Source organism: Xiphophorus hellerii, chromosome 2 (genome assembly GCF_003331165.1).
Source record: "Xiphophorus hellerii strain 12219 chromosome 2, Xiphophorus_hellerii-4.1, whole genome shotgun sequence".
In the NCBI taxonomy this organism is placed as follows: Eukaryota; Metazoa; Chordata; class Actinopteri; order Cyprinodontiformes; family Poeciliidae; genus Xiphophorus; species Xiphophorus hellerii.
This window is the reverse complement of record NC_045673.1, coordinates 30,359,948-30,381,160: the sequence shown is the minus strand read 5'-3', so window position 1 is coordinate 30,381,160 and position 21,213 is coordinate 30,359,948. Positions and strand designations below refer to the sequence as shown.

The window sequence follows — 21,213 nt, the reverse complement described above, 5'->3', positions numbered from 1 at the left end:
AAAAATTCTTCAGATTATTTTGGAAGAGCAAAATGACTAAGTTGTTTTCCTTTGAGAAAGTTGCCAAAAATCCTTTGAAATTAGATTCCTGGAAGTCATGGGAATTCTTGTTTTCCCTGTTGCAGGGTGGTTAGTGTCCCTGTGTTCCCTGTGATGGCTGTCCACTGCAGGGCAACATAGATCAGGGTGTAAGATTATCTTACATGATGAAAACTGCATATGTAAGATAAGTTGGCAACTCCTTTTTCACTGTACCTTCTTTGAGAGAAAAGAACAGTCTAACTATACTTTGTTTTGTTGCAGTTTGTTGTAAAAGCTCTGAATCAGCCATCTGTCTTGTGTCAGAGAACCTCAGGTTTTACATCTGAAATCAGAGCAATGAGAATGTCGTCTACCTCAAAATTCAATCCAATTTGACAAATACTACAAGGTCCACACTTGTGAATCTTATTATTCATTTTTATACAGCCAAACTGTTTCTTAGATGACTCCTCTACTTGTCTGTGTGAACATGCTTGCTGACTAAGTGTGGAGAGAAGATTAAATGAAGCTCCAACTTCTGCAGCTTACCTGAATTCTTGCCTCAGGAAGATCGATTTTATTGGCAAGTCGTTCACGTGCAAAAACATCTGGATAGTGAGTCCTTTCAAATTCTACAACCAAAAAATAAAATTATATACTTAAAAAATAGCATATTTCAAAAGAACCTATGGAAATTAGTTTTAAATCTCAAACTATATGTTTTGAGAACACCTTCTGACAACTTCAGGGTCTAATCGTAAAACAACCTGTTCTATGAGATTCTGAAATGAATAAAAATGTAAACTTAGGTGCACAAAACAAAACTTAATCCCAAAGTCCCAAACATTTTTCACTTTATTTATAAGATTTTAATGAAAATAGAGATTTAGTTGAGAATTTTGGAAATTAAAAAAAGTCATTATTGATAACATCAATATCAGTGTATCACTAATCTAGCTATGGTCACTGTTACAGATGATTTCAGCATTAGAAATGAATGGTTCTGTTCTGTTCTGTTCTGTTCTGCTTTGCTCTGTTCTGTTCTGTTCTGTTCTGTTCTGTTCTGTTCTGTTCTGCTCTGCTCTGCTCTGTTCTGTTCTGTTCTGTTCTGTTCTGTTCTGTTCTGTTCTGTTCTGTTCTGCTCTGCTCTGCTCTGCTCTGCTCTGTTCTGTTCTGTTCTGTTCTGTTCTGTTCTGTTCTGTTCTGCTGGCTGAGACAGCCGCCTGTACCGATCCTCTTCATCAGCTTATTGGAGACTTGAAAGGCAAAGGGCTGCCTTTCATGATGCTGCACAACTAACAGTCTGACACAGAATGTAAAAGCTTCTCCACGTGGGCTTTATGATTATGAAACATAAATTGACAATTTACATTTATTTTTTGAAAGACTTTCAAATAATAGATTAAATTAGTTTTTTTCAAACAACCCAAAAAATGTGTCTTAAGCACTTGAACTGTGGCTAAATACACTGTTGAAGAAAGCTGATTTAGGTGAGGCTTCAAATGATCTGATCTCACTTACAGCAAATTTACAACAGTTGAGTCAGTTTCCCATCATCGGCATGACGGCATATTGGAAGAGAAATACCACTATACAAATATGGTATTGGAGTAAACACTATTTTTTCAACTTTGTTTACATGAACAAATAAGAAGAGAAACCCAGCTGATATCTCAGACTTGAGGTCATTTCTGCAGGATGTGTTAAAGAAATGTAGCTTTTGGTTAACAACCCCCTAGTACCTTTCTCTAGTGCTTCTATCTGGTCCTGTGTAAAGGATGTTCTGTTTCTCTGCAGCTTTCTTTTCAACTGAAGCCTCATCTGAGTCTCATCTGAGTCGTCACCGTTGGAACTGATTGAAATGTTGTTTTCCGCTCCGTCTGTCTGAGGGCAGTCTGCACCAAAAAAGCAGGGGGGAAAGAATGGAAGAAGATAAAAGTTGGGCTTATGGTTGGGTAGTCAATCAGTAAAACAGAAAAAATGTGAGATAAGCTGTACTCTAGTCAGATCTGGTAAGATACAGAATACTACATTTTAAACTGAAATGTATATTTTAAAAAACAGCTTTTAAAAAAAAATTATTTAAATAAAACATCATGTTCACAGTTTTTCCAAAAAGTAAGTGCACCCTGCTTTACTTTTTAGAAACAAAGATGTTCAAAAAGAGTTGATATGTTACAAAGATTAACTAAAATGTAAATGCATTAGCTTGAACATTTAATCAATCTCACGTCAAATACATAATTTTTATTATCACACATGCCATGTATTTAGATGAATAGCACATATTCAACACATTTCTTGTAATATGATACGCCTCGTTTCTGACTCTTGTGCGTCATTTTAATGCATCTGACAGTTGGCGATGTTTGAGGATAATGTCCTGTTCACACTAAATGTTTTTGAGCAGGAATCATTGTGATGTTTAGTAAAATTCATTATCAGATCAGAAATTCTATTCATGCAATTTGAAACAAAAATTTTAATTATTTTTTAAAATACAAACTTACATTTTAGGAAAACCCTAATCTGTTGCCGTTGCTCATATGTTTGCCTTATTTAGAGGGACTCATATCTCATTGAGAGCCAATGATCTTTGGGCCATTTTCTCTCGTCATTTATCCAGTCACCTGTATGTAAGGCGTATGGGTCATTAATGAGTCACTAATGTCAATTTGGTAGCATAACTTGTTTTATCACGCTGTGTTAAATAGTTGTATTACACAGACTGGCAACATACTTCAGTTAGGGCTTAGTCCAACAGAATGCTTGTAGTCGATAAAGAAATTTATGTATCATTATGCTGTTATGTTGATATAGCAGAAAATCTTCGAGGAATGTTTCCAACATCTTGTTCAATCTATGACTCAAATAACTAAGCCTAGAGGCTGGTGCGTTCATAAGAAAACACTATATCATTTATTACTCAAACCCAGAAATATAGATTAGCGTCAGCTAAAATCCACACCAGAGTAGAGATCCCCAACATGGAATCTGTGAGCAGACAAGCTTGACTGCAGCTCCCTCTGGGACTTATGTTTTTTGTATTGCTAGCCTAATTATTCATTATCCCAACAGACAGGAGCTGCAAAACAGAATAAAGCTATTGCTAAGTGTCATAGTCGGTGATGCAGAAGGAGATGATAATGAGAGCAGATGCCCCTCTCCCTCCTGGACACACACACCCAGACCTAAACACACACACAAACACGTGCACAAACATGTTGTTGGCTGATGGGGAGGTAGCGTAGCTTTGTTTCACTCTTAAATCCCTGGATGATGGAGGAGGAGCAGAAGCATATGAGCCTACCTCACATAGCAAATGGAGCCATCAACCACATGATCTGACAGAAATCTACAACAAACGTATTTTAACTCATGCATAACTAGACTGAATATCTGTGGTTGCAAATTGAAGATCAACACTATTTGCTACTTTGCTCTCAGTGGAAGTTGAGTTGTAAATGAACGTACTGTGTTTATGAGGTTCTAAGGACCTGCTGTCATCTGAACAAATACACCAATTAGAGCCAGGAGGAGGGTCTTAGCGCTGTCAATCACCCTCATATAGAAGTCGCTCACTCCAGTCCCCTTGCTCTCAGCTGTGCTATAGCTCCTTCCTGACAACTAGCCTGCCATGAAAGCTCAGGCTAGTTAGCATAGCCACTGATGACAGCAGATAAACAGTTTTCCTGGAACGGTAAGTTGTTTCTCTGCCATTAGCATAATAAGCAGTGCAAGCATGATTGGCATGAGTAGCTTTAACAAACTTGGAGATGATACACAACGTGTCACCTAATTTGCAGACATTCACAGCTAAACACTTAGTAAAAACAAGATGTCTTACCTGTGTTCAGGATTGTGGTCCCAGCGTACCACCCTGAGCGTCCTCCCCAGGAGCCCTGTGCATTAAGTATCTTCAGTTTGTCAAACATTCCTTCAGTGGCCCCTGTCCCCATTGGATGCTTTTCAGTGGCCAAGTTCCTGAGCACTCGATTTATTGATGAAACCTGGGAATAAACATAAAGTCATTTGAAAAAAAAATACTGCAGTGGTTTTTTTTTCTTGAAAAAATGTCAGGTTGGTGGTAAAATAAATTAATTTACATATTGTCAAAACTCACTGTTATAACAGTGTAGTATGAGATATAATCTGTGAAAAGTCAAGCTCCTTTGCCTCCTCCCACTGCCAACTAAAAACAACCAATCAGAGTCAGGAGGTGTGTCTTAGCACTTGCCAATCATAATCTTGTGTGGCGCTTCTCATCCTGCTTTCCCTCTCCTTTTGCTTTTCCCCATCAGCAGGATGGAATGAGTTATTTTCTATCCACTTTAAAAATATTAATTGTGTAGTTTTAGTCTATCATATTTAATTCCTGAAAACACACACACACTCAGATGTGTGGTTGTGATGGGACCAGAGGTCGCATTAATGGAATATTTTCCGTATTTGAACGGTTTTTCTTTTAAATAACGGGAAAATATTGAAGCCCGTCAGTCATTTGACAGGTTATAATTAACACCCTTAACTGGTGCACACAGGCAGACATTATAGACTTAACACAAAGAGTTCATCGCAGAGGCAACTAAAATCAATTAATAAAAAAATCCTTTTTGAATATTATCTCTTGGACACTGAACCAAATGCGTCTTGCTTGACCGGGAGCTGGCAGTGTGTTGAAGAGTTATGGACCAGACGCACTGGAGAGCGTCTGGTTAAAACTGCCACCAGTTCAGACCCCAGAGGGTGAAGTGCTGGTAATTTAAGTGGAGTCATTTCATTTAATTTATTATAAGTTATTGGAGCCACAGTCAGTGGTTTTTGTCACAGAGAAAAAGTTAGATGATTTAATCTGCTCTATGTATGATGGGATCTGGATTCACAGGTTCAGCTAGGTGAATATTAAGTAAACTGCATAAAATACAGCTGAAAAGTCTATGTTAATATGATTATAATTTGACGGGTAAAAATAGAACATGACCAACTTTTTTAATGCTGTCAGTCAAAATGACAGAGAACAAAAAAGTCTCCGGATGGGACAAATATATAAAAGGACAAGGGTGTCAAGCGAATGGCCTTGTTGATCAGGTATGTGATTAGACGCTAAATGAAAAGAAATCACAGTAAATGTATTGTGATTGTTGCTGAAGGCCAAGAAGAAAAACATGGACTGACTTGTCAGTTTCTCCCTGCAGCATGACAGTGGATGTTGTTTCCTCTTTCAGACATTCCTGCAGTAATGGTTAAGTTAAACTGATGACTTCTTGTTTGTTGGATCTGACTTGCTAATGAATTAAAACTAAGACAACACTGTCTTCCATCGCTATGTGGACAGTAGCAATGGAAGATTGCAGCATTCAGTCCATGAGGAGTGAATGCTGCAAGTCAGTGACATCAGTCCAAACTGCTGGGTTTCCTTTGACCAGCGTTTCTCAGATCTGCTCCTCAGGGACCACTGCTCGGCATGTTTTAGGTGTTTCCCTTCTGCCACACACTTGACTTCTATATGCGGATGATTAACAGACTTCTGCAGCGCTTCATGGCTGCAGAAGATGCTATGCAATCAGTTGAAACAGCAGTACTGAAACATAGATATCTAACACAAGCAGGGCAACGGACCCTGAGGACCAGAGTTGAGAAACAATGTCTTATATTGACAACTTTTTAACCTGTATGAATAATAAACTGAACTTGATGCACTGTTTTAGAATAATGAGGATCAACTGAAATGTATGTGCAATTTCTTTTGTAAAGTGCCCTGAAATAACATGTTGAACTATACCAGATTGCATAGTTCTTTAGCCGGTTTAGACTATAAATGGAATAAGTCAACATTGCATTCTCTTTAGTTTTCTCTGTTCTGTATCAAGCCAGTTGACAGACTAAGCTCTCATTGACATAAGTGATCTTACACTGGGTATATTGTCATTGGTGCAGACTCCCTCTGCCAGTAGTCGGTCTCTAATCTCCCAGGCAAAAATGGATGGACACTCTCTTTTGTACTGAGCGATCTTTCCCACCACCTCTGGAGTTGCCACCCTGGGTTTACTCCCTCCTATGGCCCGAGGACGGATTGAGCCCGTCTCGTAATACCGACCCAGGATCTTACTCACACAGCCATTAGACACCTGGACAAACAGACAACAAACATCTTTGATCAAACAGTTGCTCTTTGCATTGGATAAAGAAAGTTCCCCTGGTGAGATATGTTCTGTTTCTACAACATGAAATAACTTTTAGGCTGCTTCTTTATGTAGAACAGAGAATCCCACTTTAGATTTCCATGAAGTTGCTAAAGGAATCCATGAGCTTGCCTCACAGGTAATTGAGATAAAGCGCCTATCCAGGATAAAACCATGCATTCATGTCTTTGTTGTTCCTTTGTGATTGTTCTGTTCCAGGAGTTAGTTCTTACTCCAGATTGATTCTAGATTTTGAAGTTCAACAAAATGTACTTTCTAGCTCAAGTGGTTGATATGTGAAAAGACATCTCCCAGATGTAACAGTGTAAAGGTGGCATTTGCCACCTTAAGTGGACACGTCCTGGAAAGAGAAGGAAATCAAGATTTGCATTTGTTAGTTCACATCTTTGTAAAACAAACTCTTATGAAGTGGAAAGAAAAAAAACATCAGAGCAGAGCTGTCTATTAGATGTTCTACTTTACAGCAGAAATCCATCTTCTCACTGTTTTGTCCAGATTTACAAGTTCTTTGAGTAAAACATTACTCAATGTGTTACTCACAGTGCATTACATTCTCGAGCAACAATTTTGTTACAATAAGAAACGACTGTATTGGTATTCATGTACCCAAAGAGAAAGCAATGGCTTGCACAAAGGCACAACTGGCTGCACGGTTGGCTGGAAGCAAGAAAGATCTTCTTGCTGTGGATTTCTGGGATCTTTCTGCTGGAAGTTTGCATGTTCTCCCCTTAAATGTGTGGGTTCTCTCCAGGTACTCCGTCTTCTTCGCACTGTCCAAAATACATACCTGTTAGATTACTTGGTCTCTTTAAACATTAGGTGTGAGTGTGTTGTTTCTCCTGTGTTTCTCTGAGTTGCCCGGTGATGGGTATACCCTGGACTGTCTATCAATAGAGATAGACAAAAGCTCTCCTGCAGCCTGGATGGATCCCCACAGCACAATGTTGCTACCACCATGTTTCACCATAGTGGTGACATGTTCAGTGTGATGAGCAGCATTACTTTTCTTTTTGGAAGTTTGGATGAAGGCCATGAAGTTCATTTTCAATATCTGAATAAGAATATCTTGTCGAGCCCAAAAGAATTGCAGCTGTATTTACAGCAAAATGTGCTTATATAAAACACATTTTGATTCACCAGGGCAATCTTATTTGTGTAAACGTTTTATAGATTAATGAGAAAACTATGTTGTCCTTTTGCATTACAAATGAGTAACAGTTCTAGTGGGTGATGTTGTCATATAGTGAGCAGCCCCACAGTCTGAAGAGCAGCATAACATGATCTGTACACAACACAGAAGCCACATGGAAGCCATGTTGAACAGTCTGCTCAGTCTGGGACTTTTTTTTAATCTAACTCAAAAAATCTGAAAACCTGAAAAGGAGCCAGGCAGAGAAGTACAGGAGAGTCCGAGAGTCACTATTGTGACAAAACCAGGGACTTCACCCCCTTAGCCAATCAGTGACCAAAAGTCTTCTGATGTCACATTTTCAGCCCAACTGAGCATGCCTGGAAGCTTCTGTGTCCTTTTTCTGGTTGCTATCTCATCAGGTATTATGATGACGCATCATGAAGCAAATTTACCGTAATGTTGGTCTACAGTGTAAAAATGAAGAGCGTCTTGTTGAAACATTAAATCCTGTTAAGTCTATGTGCGTATTTATTGGGATATTGGGTGAATATGTGAAGTTTAAAATTAGAATATTACAACAAACCAGTAAAACACATTTTTAATACAGAAATGTGCACTTTCTGTATTAAACACATATAATACCTGCTTAAAGGTTATTATATTCAAAAGGTACTTTTTCTATCTTGCAAACATGCCTCATCTGAACAAATATTCTAATGTATTGAAAATGACTGTATTTTGCATTGTTCGCTCTGACAACATTTCTTTCCACATTTATCAACTAACCCGCTATCATCAGATAGAAGTTCAATGGTCTTTGAGTGGTCAAAAAATGTATTAACTGCATTATTTAGAGTGGAGTTAAAGCTGCTATCAGCTGGAGCCACTCCAAATATTCAGATGGTCCTTATCCTTTAGCAGCGTTTACCTAGGGGAGCATATCCATCTACACTACTGAAACTTAACGCAGATATGCAATAATGTGATCAAAGTATTAATAACACAGTCTGATCGTTTGATGTGTATGTTCATACAGATCTTGATTCTACAAAAAACATGACAACAGCCAACTATTGGTTGTTATCATAGCCAAATAAGGCAAACACTAGAAATCAAGGTTTTTACCTACAATCACAGGTTTATACTTTGAGCATTATTGTAAATCCATTAAAACAGCGCAGGAGTAGGGATCTACTTTAACAATAACTTATGAAAAATTGCATCTAACGTGCCAATAACATTCTGAACTCCAGACCTGAAAACAAAAGCTAGCACTTAATTTTGTTCACAAGTTATGTTATCCTCTCAGCAGTTCTGCATACCTGTAGTATTCTGGATATGTCACATGGCCGAGCCCCACTATGAGCAAGCTCCACTATCTTCTGCCTTGTAGAGTCAGGTAAAGGCCTTCCATTTACAAACACACCTCCAAGCTGGTTTACTCCACTGTGACCTTCACACACAAACACACAGAAATAAAATGAAAGAGAAAGAAATAAAGGAAGAAGGGAAACAGGCCATTTTATTAACGAGGAAAATATAAAGGTGAATATAGAGAAAATAGCCTGGGTGCTTAGATTTTACATTTTAAAATCTAGGCATACATTTTGTTAAGAAGCCAAATGCTTTATGCCTACCTCGTGTCAATTATTAGAATCTAAATCTATTATTCAGTTACTGAAATATGCTACAGACACACTTCTTTTTGTATGTGCTTGGGAGACATACAACATGATCAGTGGCACATTTTTGTTTGCTTGTTTGTTTTTAGGAAGGTGTGTTCTCCATTCCCTAATCCTGTTTAACTATCTTTCCGAAATAAAATACCATCAAATTATTGCTTGGCGATATTCATACCCTCTAAATTTTAGCTTGAGTTGACATTAGCAAGTTTCCAGTCTCCTATGTTGGAAGACACGAGATAAACCAAAAGCCAGAAATTGACATATGAATGACAACAAAATCTGGTGCATCTTTAACTGTGCAGATTGTATTGATTTAAAAAAAAACATTACATTAGTCTATAATCTATAAAATAAGCACACAACATCAAACACAAAAACCCACATACATTTATAAAATTATATCAAGACTCTAACTAGCACAGCACTAGTTAATTTACAACCATGTAAGAACCCATCAGCTAAAGGGTTCCTACATGGATCTCGGCTTTTGGGCAGAACTGTGCTGTGCGGTGATTGGCAGCTTCTCCCCGACTCGCTGTTCTGGCTTTCCAGAGCAAATAGGAAGGTGACAGGCAAAGTGAGAGGCAAGGAAAAGAAACTGAGCCTGAAAGACCACAGCAAACGTATTCATGGGAATACAACTTTGCATTAGCGCTTATCTTGCATATCTCACATATCTCACATTAGTGCTTGAGATAAAAAGTTTTCCATCTACTGAGGATTTTGACACCTAACTACATAGAGGGAAAAACTAAGGAATGATGGTATCAAGGAGTGAGGAAACTATAGTAGTGGGGTAAGTCAAAGCACACACACTGATCTTCTTGTAGACACCACACCATGGAAATGGCAGGGGTCCACAATCCAACACTGAATGGTACTCAATAGAAACAGCCCAGGTCAGCAACAGATGGACAGAACCGGTCCACAATCTGTGAGGCAGTAGTCAGGACCCAGGTAAAGCCAAAATCACAGAAACTGAGAGTAGAGGCAGGGAGCAGGCAGAGGTGATGATCACATTCAAGAAAATGGAATGCTCTAAAGCTGTGAAAAGGATTACGACAGACAATCAACCACTAAGTGGTACAGAGCAGATATGTCGTTTAGACCTCTTATCTGTGACTAAACTCAGCAAAATCTTGTATGTGCTCATTTGATTTGTTCCTGTTCACTTGTGTTTGCTCAAAAAAAACTAGAAAAAAGCCTTTGAACATTGTGTTGATAAAGCGTAGAAGTGCTATGTCTCAGCAGGGGCACATAGTGCTGTGACACTGTTAAGTTAAGTAGATTTTCACTGAACCCATTGTCTGTTGCTTTTATGAGCTCAGTGGAAGGAAACATATTGCGGATTGATAAACCTCTCAGCAGTGAATTACTAAATCATACAGTCAAAGTACCCATACACACACACCCACCAGCACACGCACACACAACTAGATAGGACAGTCTGATTTGGATGCAGTCCAGTATACATGCAGACCAAAAATGGGCGGAAATGGTTCAGCAGGTGAGATGCTGGCTCCAGAGAGCAGGAACACTACAGTTAATGAGCTCAGCAGACACTGAATATACTTCATACAATAATACAATGTTTTATTTGAGATAAGGCCAAGTTATCACACTAATAGCATTAATAATAACAACAACAACAACAACAACAATAATAATAATAATAATAATAATAATAATAATAATAATAATAGATTTCATTTACAATGCCCTTTATATCTTTGGATATTAAAGGGCAAAACCAAACACAAAGCAAGCAAGTGGATAAAAATAATTAAATATTAAATAAATGAATAAATAAAGAGATTAAAACCAATGCCCAAGAAATGAACCCAAAATTTAGCTAAAAAGAAATGTTTTAAGGCCTTTTTTTAAAACAGTAGGTGGATTGTGGTTCCCTCAGCGTGTCAGGGAGGGCATCCCATAGACGTGGAGCGACAGAAGGCCCTATCTCCTCAGTTTGGTTTGGAGTTTGTGGAGAAGCTTTGAGTGGGTGGAGAGGAGTGAGTGAGTTGTGTTTTGTAAGTTAAGCAGTTCTTTGATTGTTTTGTTTTTTTAATTATTATTATTTTTTTATTATCAAAATTCTCGAGTTTGGGCGTGCCGTGGTGGCGTAGTGGTTAGCGCGACCCATATTTGGAGGCCTTGAGTCCTCGACGTGGCTGTCGTGGGTTCGACTCCCGGACCCGATGACATTTGCCGCATGTCTTCCCTCCTCTCCTTCCCCGTTTCCTGTCAGCCTACTGTCATATAAGGGACACTAGAGCCCACAAAAAGACCCCCAGGAGGGAGTTAAAAAAAAAAATTCTCGAGTTTGTGGTATTACTTTAGAAATATTTGAAAAGAAATTTGCAATATTTTTTTCCCACTCAATCCCTTTCCAAAATCTACATGTAAAAGAAAAAAGATTAAAAAAACCTTAAATATCTCAACTAAAACTTGACATAAAGTTAAGCAGCCGTGTAGAAGAAATAAGAAATACTGCCACCTCGGAAATGATCCACTTCAGTATTTTTGATCAATGGTGATCAATACCGGCTAAAGATTTTTTGACAGCGAGTGCACTTTAAACACAAGAAAACCCCATCACACTTTCAGAAATATGAAAGTGTAATGGATTTGAAATGAGCTTTTCCAATAAAAACTTTTTGTTGAATCATTTCTAAGACAGAATTCAGACCAACTGAATTAAGTGTTTTACAACCATTAAACAGCAACATTACGTTGGGATTCACCTTCAGAGGTAACAAGCCATAACACACGCAAATTGAAACAAACTGCAAGCAACTATGCAACACTGACCAAATTTCAGTAAACAAAAAAGACATTCATCTCACACAAGCATAAAACCAGGTACATGTGAGAATAAGATACATGTACCAGCTTGTACAACATACAGCTGAAAGAAGATGTATATATTTAATTTAAAACTTGTTATAATAACACCTTTCCATCTATGTATTAAGATGTAACCACAGTAAGACAGACTGATTGTGCATGAGAAGTTGGGTTCACAAACAAAACCAATCATTATTGTGGCACAAGTTAAAGGCTCCGAAAACTAAAATCTGTTGTGGAAATTAAACTTGGATGACTGAATGGGATAAATAGTTAAACAGTCAGGAATGCTTGTTACCCACCTCCCAACACAGCCAGGATTTTTCAGGGTAATCTCATGTGGGAAGACGTACATCATATTAAAGTGAGTGCACTTCCCAATTAACATGACGCCACTTGTCAATTGTTATAGGGGATTTGTCAGCAACTGACCAATCAACGGTCGCAATTTGTCCCAAAGTACACACCCCTTAGCTGGAGGAACTGAACCTCTGTCAACATTGCCGGGGTTCGTGATTGAGAATGTGCTGCGTTCATACAGATTTTGAAGAAAATCATAGCTAATCATGGTCAAACGTTGTCATTGGGGAACATGCAATCTCGACAACCATTACCCAGAGCATTTAGAGGGTGGAATACAATTTATTACATTTCCAAAACCCAAACGTAGTCCGGAATAATGCAAGAAATGAATCAACTCATATCCAGTTGGATGAAACTGTGATCAATAGCAACTACCACATGTTTGCCTGCATGAAGGCAATTGGCAGTAAGTGTCCCATTTTTTGTCACTATGACACTTATTCTTAGTCAAATCAAAGATCAATAAGTTAAGGTAGTTATGCTTGATTTTATGTGTGTGAATTCCAATGGTAGCTCAATGGCAGCATGAAAATGTGTTGCAGTAACTGCAGTATTTACATTTAATCGCCTTTTTATGCTAATGTTTATTTTGAAGCATTTTCCTGAAGGCAGATTTTCAAAAGCTTTTATTATTTAAATCATTACTCGCCCACTTTTGCACATACAAAATGCGTCCGACACAACTTTCACACTCACATCCAATGAGACTTTGTGCCAATCATTCTTCATCTGGCTGCACAAGACTTGGGCTTTAACTTTGATAACTTTGTTTCTTTCAAATAATATTACAGATCTGATGTAGGACTTGTTGGAGAATTTTTCTGCCTGTTGTTTTTGCCTCAGTTGGGTGAGGCAAAGACTGATAAGGTAAAAATTTAATTGGCTGATAAGGGAAAAATTACTCAAAAATGTATTGGGTATCACTTTGACTTCCACTACCTCTGCCACTATAACACTGTTTGTTTGTCAGTGGTTTGCTCTACTTCTGCATGGGGGTGGAGCCGGCATCATGTCAATTGTGAAACATGCTGATGGCAGCACCATGCGGTGAGGATGATTTCTTCAGGAGGCATAGGGAAGGTGGTCAGATGGATGGAGCTAAGGTAAAAATACAGGGCAGCATTTGGATTGCCAGGGATTTGACTGGGTAAAGGTTTACATTTCAGCAGGAAACCAACCGTGAACTAAAGACCAGAGTGACAAAGCATGTCAGGTATTAAAAAAGCCCAGTCAATGTCCAGCCCTAAATCCAACCGGGAGGCTGTGACAGTGACATTTTGTTTGATGGTTACAGATTCTCTGACTAAAAGTAAAACAGACAATGATCGATGACAGACAACAACCACCCTTAGCTCCTTTTAAATGCTGCTAAAAAGTAAGGTTTATAATCCTGCAAACTTTAGCACAGTACCTATTATGTCTTCTACAATTCAGTTATAGGAACAGTGATCCCTATTGTGATAGCTGCTGTGACTGTGAATATTTTCTAACTCCGTCAAGCTGTCTTATATCTCTTGTGTGTTGGAAGGCCAGCAGTTCAACTGTAGAAATGATAATCATGGTGTCATTTCTGAGAAACACACTGGGGCTCTCCTCTATTGACACTAAATTAATAGAAAGACATATGGAGTCAATTTGGCCCCAATTCTCTGCGATACACAAACACTCACACACACAAAGCAGGCGGGCCCCTGGGAAAAGCTCAGGCTTTCCCTTCAAATCAACTCATTCACACTGCACCTGACTTCAATTAACTCCCACTGTAACAGGATTCTGTTGTTGTCAACAGAGCCGACTGAAGCAACAATCCAGCTCCTCCATGGCAACGCAGACAGGTGACTGTTTCATTGACGTCAGGAAAGCATCATTTTAGCTGTACCTTCCACCATTTTAAATACTAATTTCTTATGTATCCAGACTATGATAGTTATTTGTTTGTATTAGAGAATAAAGCCAATACTCAGAACAAAACATTTTAAAAAGTGATTGACTTATACATTGGTTGAGGAAAACTGTGTATCCTTACAAATAGTTCACGTAGGACATTACAGAACTGGAGGTCAAAGAGTTCAGAGTTTGATTGAGCTGGCAACTGCTTTTTGCTTTTTGCTTTTTGCTTCGTTTTTTTTGTTTTTGCTCCATATTATATCTTGGCTACATTTAAACTTCCAGTAATGTCTGAAAGCAGTTCCATATAGACTCTTTTAAATCAATCATCTAGACATCTGTGAACTATTCAGATGGTGATTAGACATTTTTAGCTGAAAAATGTTCACTGCATGTAGGGAATTTCTTGATTCTACAGTTCAGTCAGTATTTGACTGAACTGTCAAATACTGACAGTTCAGTCACTTCAGTAGCTACAAGTGGTTACTGAAAATTAACCAAATTGTAGTGCATTTCAGTCACTGGTATCAAGGTTCTCACCTTTTGCTGCTGACATGACTCGAAAATACAAAGGCCTTTGTTTCAAGCAGAGTAGTTCAAGGATGTGCCTTTTTATTCATGACTGATAGTAGGACAGTCAGACTGTGGCGTCACTTGCTCTCATTAGGAAACGTCTCCAGTCTGTTCAGGTAAACGAAGCCTTGTGTATTTGGTACCTGGCCAACCTGGTACCAAGTACTTTTTTTTTGTTTTTGCCTGGTACTTTTACCAAGTACCAGGTTGGTACCAGGTTGAGTTCCAAAAAATGAACTCAATGAATTGTTGAACTAAATAAATGGAGCTATGCCCTAATTAATTAATAAATTTACTAATTAATTAATGAGAATTTCAAACATTGCACACTTTATTAAGTTTAACTTAATTATTTTACTTGTTAAAGTCACAAAAACATAGTTTTGTGATGCCATGTTGCAGCACTGAGTGAATTGGATGACTTGGATGGAAGTTCACCTTCTAGCAGGACAATGACCTAAAGCATTCTGCTAAAGCAACACTTCAATGGTTTGGGGTAAAGTGTGCAAATGGAATGGAATGGCCTAATTTAATCAAAGCCCAGATTTCAATCCAATTGAGAATCTGTGGTCAGACGTGAAGATTACTGTTCAACAACAGAAACAATCTAACTTGAAAGAAGTGGAATTTGCTCCAGAATGGATTTGAATCGGGTGTGCAGTGAAACACACCCGATTCAAGGTCTGGTAGTTTGCATACTAAAGGGAGATGCTAGCTGCCCCTCCCAACTTGAAAAAGAGAAGTTAGGATGAAAGATGAGCAAAACTGCCAAAAAGAAAAAAGAAAGATGGTTGGGGCTAAAATACTGAGGGAGAAAAAATGAGTGTAGGACACAGCCAAATATAAATTCAGATATTGTTCGTAGGGAGGTAGGGGACCAAGCAGCAGGACTACAGCAGCTTAACAAACTTGGCTCTATTGTCTCATCCCAGGTTTGGCACATGTTTGCGTTTTTAGATGTGTTCAGATCACAAAGAACATTAAAGGCAGCCAGTCATGTTACACCATACAGTGCCTTGCGAAAGCATTCACCTCCCTCATCACTCCTGATTAATTTGTTGAGACAGATTCCCATTATTTATTTATTTACTTTGATTATTTTTATTAACTTTATTTCTCTCTTTCATACTCTTTGAGATAATAAGCAGCTTATGAATAGCAGTCCAATCTGCCAACACCCTCCTACTGTACTAAAGTAAACCATATTTCATCTACTTATGATATTAGCAAGTGAATTGATGGGCTGGGGAGTTGAGCTTCAGATATTCCATAGCAGCATCTAGCTGTTCTGATTCCCCTGTGCTGAGATGGACCTGCTTAAATTAGAAATATTCAGTCTGACAATCAACAGAAAGCTGCAACACAAAGGCAATAGCGGTACATTATGGCAATGGCAATTCATGGAATACTGCTTAAAGCAGTATAGAAGACCCAGAACTCAGGGCCTATCAAGAACAACCACAAAGATAATAATAATAGTTACATTTTCCTATGTACTGGATGTAGTTTAGGTTGAAACATACCTGTAATCTGAACAAATTAAAGAAACTTACGCAAGTTGGGTAACCTTCTAGCTCTAGCCCAGGGCGCCATGTCCTCCTACAAGAATAAGGCTCCCTGAGCTGAAGCTGGGCATTGATAACATCCATATAAAAAACTAAATTCAAGAGTGCACTCACTGTTTTGCATCATGGAGGCAACACCAGTCTCCCAGCTGGGTTGACTTCTGTAATCTGTACAAACAGACAAATCATATTTTACTGGGTTAAACACATTTGTGTATAATCAAGTCCTCATTCAAAACACCTTAGTTATACAGAAAAGCAAAGCAGCAAGAAAGAAATAAAGGTTTAAGGATTACTAATTATAGTTTTTCATTTGTTTTTTTAGAAAGGAAGGTTTACTGCAGGACAGAAGTCAAACACCTGTGAAAAACTTACTATATCATAAATATTTCCTCATGCAGTGTCACTTTATTCACAGTTTATATAGCATGAGTATATTAAGACTATCAGATGAGCAGCTTGTCCAAGTATGGGGTGTTGAACATACATGTTCAGGATGAGGGATTGTTCATGCAGACTGGAGTGAATGATGCAAGTCAGTGACTTGATCTAATCTGCTGGTTTTCCTTAGATAGAAAACAATTTGAATAAGAAGCTAAATATAACTGCATTTCTTGAAAAATAGGACTGATTGGAATATACGTTTGACTTGGAATCTGTCTGTATAATGGGTTTGAATGTATTTATTTATTTATTTATCCATCCATCCATTTTCTAACACCCTTGTCCCTTAGAGAGGCAGGGTCACCCTGACAGGTCGCCAGTCTGTCGCAGGGCAACACAGAGACAGACAGGACAAACAATCATGCACACACACACTCACACCTAGGGAGAATTTATAGAGACCAATTAACCTGACAGTCATGTTTTTGGACTGTGGGAGGAAGCCGGAGTACCCGGAGAGAACCCACGCATGCACAGGGAGAACATGCAAACTCCATGCAGAAAGATCCCGGGCCGGGAATCAAACCCTGCTGCAAGGCAACAGTGCTACCAACTGCACCACTGTGCAGCCTAATTTATTTATTTTTGCTTTTCTTTGTTTTAATCTGCCTCAAGACATTTATTGCCACAATATAAATAAAATGAATTACATTAAACTGCACCAAACCACTGAAGAATCTCTAAATGGCTTTGATATTCTCAAATGCTTCTGAAACCATTACATTTTAGACAATTTCATTATCACAACTTTATGGGAACAGTTTGACAATTATCCCTTCACGTTCCACCAACCAGAAAAATCAAAGAAGGAACGGATAAGTATGGAAGAACTTATCTGACTTGCTCAGAGTCCTAACCTCAACCCAACAGAATATCTTAGGAAAAAATTGGAGTACGAACTATGAGCCAGACCTTTCCATCCAACATTAATGTCTGACTTTACAAATGTGCTTCTGGAAACACACCCAAGTCTTCTGGAAAGTCCCTATAAGAGCTGAAACTGTCATAGATGCGAAGGGGGACAACCTCATATTTAAAACCATAGATTAAGAATGGAATGTCACTCAAAAGTTCATATGTGTTTAACTGCAGATGAGTGCTGTACAACAATACATCTAAAACTTATTCTTTTATCCACCCCCTTTCAATGTTGCATTATGTAAGATTTTATTTTTCTGTTAGGCAACAACACCGAAAAAAAAGATCAAGAAAGTAAGAAAAATTTTAAAATGATGAGAAATGTCCTGGCAGAACAATATCTACTAAAATAAAGGGAAACAAATCAAATGTCTGGCTTTCTAGTCATGCTGACGTTTTAAAAATTTACTGTTTCAAATCTGCTACCATGAAATTTTTTGAGATGCTGTCATGGCTGGAGTTTTTTCTGGAGTACCGCTGAGGACTGTCAATCAGCTGGATGAAAGAAACACTCTCATACCTTTACAGTTTTTATCAGAAAAACTAAATCTACTGTTTGGTTGGATTATTATTATTATGCTACTTTATAACTACAGATTGCAGTTGTGAGCAGCATGTCTGTTAAGCAGCTGACTGCAGCTTTATGACCTGAGCAGGCAGCCTCATTAATTAATTGGCTATTATGAGCTTGTTAGGCTCCCAGGACTCTGTGCAGGGCAGAGTGATAACAAGGTATCATATTCTTTATTGTAAGCACCTGAAGACCACTAGGTAATTTATCAGCTAATAATTTGTATCTATACTTTAGTCTGTGTAAATCAAAATATTAAATAAATGTGATAAGAACAATATTATAACTGTGATTGTAGTCGGGGCAGCTCATTCTGAACTCCATCTGTACAAAACAAACATTATGTCTAAGAAACTGTTCCCTAAATTGATAAAACACTGGATGGTTGCAGCTTTGAGTGACTGATATCAATTGAGCATTTTTAGTTTCTCTTTATAGTCCTTCTTTTACAATATATGATCAAAATAAATGGTTAGAATTGGATCAGTAAAGTGATGTGGCAATTTGCATAGATTTAATCTGGGTGGATTTCAGTTAATACTACTAAACAGAATTAATGCAAGTTTCACAGCTAACAGCAACTTCAACAACAAGTTCAATTCCAATCTATTTTTAAATTGTATTTAAAGAATGCAAATCATGAAGACTGTGTCTAGTTTGTTTAAAAGAACAAAATGAGTTTGTGTTTTACCAAATGCATTTTATTAAGATAACATGTAGCCTACATGATATCCCAGCAAATGGAGCTAAGATGTGTGATATTCACTGGCAACTAATCAGGCTGAGGAATCTGGGCTGGATAGCAGGTTTGACTTGAGACTGTAAATGGGCAAAACCTGTGTAGTTCTATTCACACTGAGCACTCAAAGCACTGGTGCCACATACACTCAGCCAGATTCAAACATGCACACATTTATATATAGATCAGTAGGTACTTGGGGTTAAGTGCTTTGCTCAGAGGCACATCATCAAGTGGCAGAGAAAAAGCTGGAACCAGACCCACAACCTTCTGACTCTACTGTGACTAACAGACTAACCATCACCACTTCAGCAACACCAAAAATTACTCAATTACAAGTTCTTCATTTTTACTATGCCGATCATTCAACACAAGATGAGCCTCCTATTTCTCTGCTGCAACCACTAAAAACCAGTGAGAATATCACTGGTCTGAACCAAGATCTTTGGTACGAATACAAAAACCCCTCCTCCTCACCATCTCCCACGCACACACGCATGCACACACACGCGCGCACAATTAATTTACCTTATTTTCAGTTTACCAGAATTTTATTGAGTTTCACCATTGCAGATTATTCCATTTCAAAACTAATACTTCACAATTAAATTCAAGTAAAAATTTTGATTCCCTTTAAAATGTATTTTTACAGCATAGTTCCAATTTTTATTTTATTTAAAGGTGGTTTTCAAAAAATAATACCTGGCCGGGAGAAAAGATAAAAATGAATCTAAATCTTTCACATTTGCATGATGGACTGGAGTACTCGAGCTGATTAATGCGCACTTTAGTATTTTTCATAAAGATAAAGATGCGTATTTGAAAATGTGTCAAAAAACTGTGTATAAAAATTACGATCATTAAAATTTGATCAAATGTGACTTCCAGACTCATAATAACTTTCACTGACAGTTATTATGCTATTTTGCCACATCGCCTAAAGTGACATCAGAAGACTTTAAAATGTGATAGTTTTAGATTCTTCTTTCCGTTTTCCATTCGTCGTCAGAAAAACAGGTTGTTGTTTGGGAGGCATGCTTCAGCAGAGATGATGGGAGCACATGGCACTTTTTCATTCTGCTGCCTGGAACCAGAGCCTTTTCTGATTTAGGGAGAAAAAAAGTTTACGAAGAAAAGCCTCAAAGCGTCTCTTTATCTGAGGCTTCAGTCATTAACAACATAATGAAGGCGACGGAGCTCCACAGAGGAGCAGGCCGGCTGCGGGAACCTTGTTCCCGCTGGAACACGGCGCTTTTCTCCCTGTGAAAGGGGGACAAAGAGGCGCAGGAGCGGACCCGCGGCTCGGCTCGGCTCGGCTCGGTAAATAGCCTGCGGCCGGCCGGCCTTTGTGCCTCGTTAGGAGCTGCGGCTCGTTTAAAGAGAGAAAGTGGCACAAAACCGCAGCGGGGAGCCTAATTTCTGCAGTTCAACTAACGTAAAGGAGGTCATGGAGCACACCGACGATAATCTCAAAGTTGCTGTGAGCCGCGATCAGTGCGCTGAAACGACGAGAGAAAAAACACAACATTGCTGAATAATAATAATAATAATAATAATAATAATAATAATAATAATAATAATAATAATAATAATAATAATAATAATAACAACTTATTTTAAATGTTAAAAGTCTTTTATTGGCCGAAAGGACTTGCTACAACTGATTCATCAAAGTAATTTGATGTATTTATTTGCTATTTTTATTTGGTTATTGTATTAAATTCATTTTTCTGTGCTCATAATGAAAACCAAAATGGACATCAGGTTGCTTGATGGATTCATTCAGACTCAGGAATGAGAAGATTGTGGGATAAAATCAAGGTAGCTATAAGTTTTAGATAGTCAGACTTTCTGTTGCATCAAATTAGAATAAACGTTATCCAGCAAATATTCTAATGAAGCAATTTGTAGTATTTTAGCTACAAATGACTGTGGACTTTTTTTTTTTTTAACTCACCAAACAGCTGATTTTATCCTTTCACGCTTTGCATAGAAAGGATATTTGTTTCGAAATCAAGCAGTTAGCTAAAAATAAAAACTGGCTGCTGTTCTAATGGCAAGTCTGAAAACGAAATAAATGTTGGTAAATAAGATTAAAAAACGAACAAATAAAAAAATGACTCCTAATTTTGCATAATTGCAATAACTAAGTATTACTTTATGGAGGGCCTCTTTTCAAGGCATTAACTTTAATGACCCGCTTATGTCTTTAAAAAAAATCTACTCTGATGTTCATTTAATCACGTCATTTAATCACACGGACTG

At 38.0% G+C, this 21,213-nt stretch overlaps 1 protein-coding gene across 1 annotated transcript in view; it reads right to left on the bottom strand.

Moving 5' to 3' along the window:
- LOC116729827 (paired box protein Pax-6-like) overlaps positions 1-21,213 on the bottom strand; it is a 29,983-nt gene that overhangs the window by 7,241 nt on the left and 1,529 nt on the right. Inside the window, exons 2-7 of the mRNA XM_032578621.1 lie at positions 16,391-16,444; positions 8,679-8,809; positions 5,934-6,149; positions 3,869-4,031; positions 1,764-1,916; positions 571-653 (exon numbers count right to left, since the gene is read on the bottom strand). Coding sequence (XP_032434512.1) covers positions 571-653; positions 1,764-1,916; positions 3,869-4,031; positions 5,934-6,149; positions 8,679-8,809; positions 16,391-16,444 — 800 coding nt within the window. The remainder of the gene's footprint in view (positions 1-570; positions 654-1,763; positions 1,917-3,868; positions 4,032-5,933; positions 6,150-8,678; positions 8,810-16,390; positions 16,445-21,213) is intronic.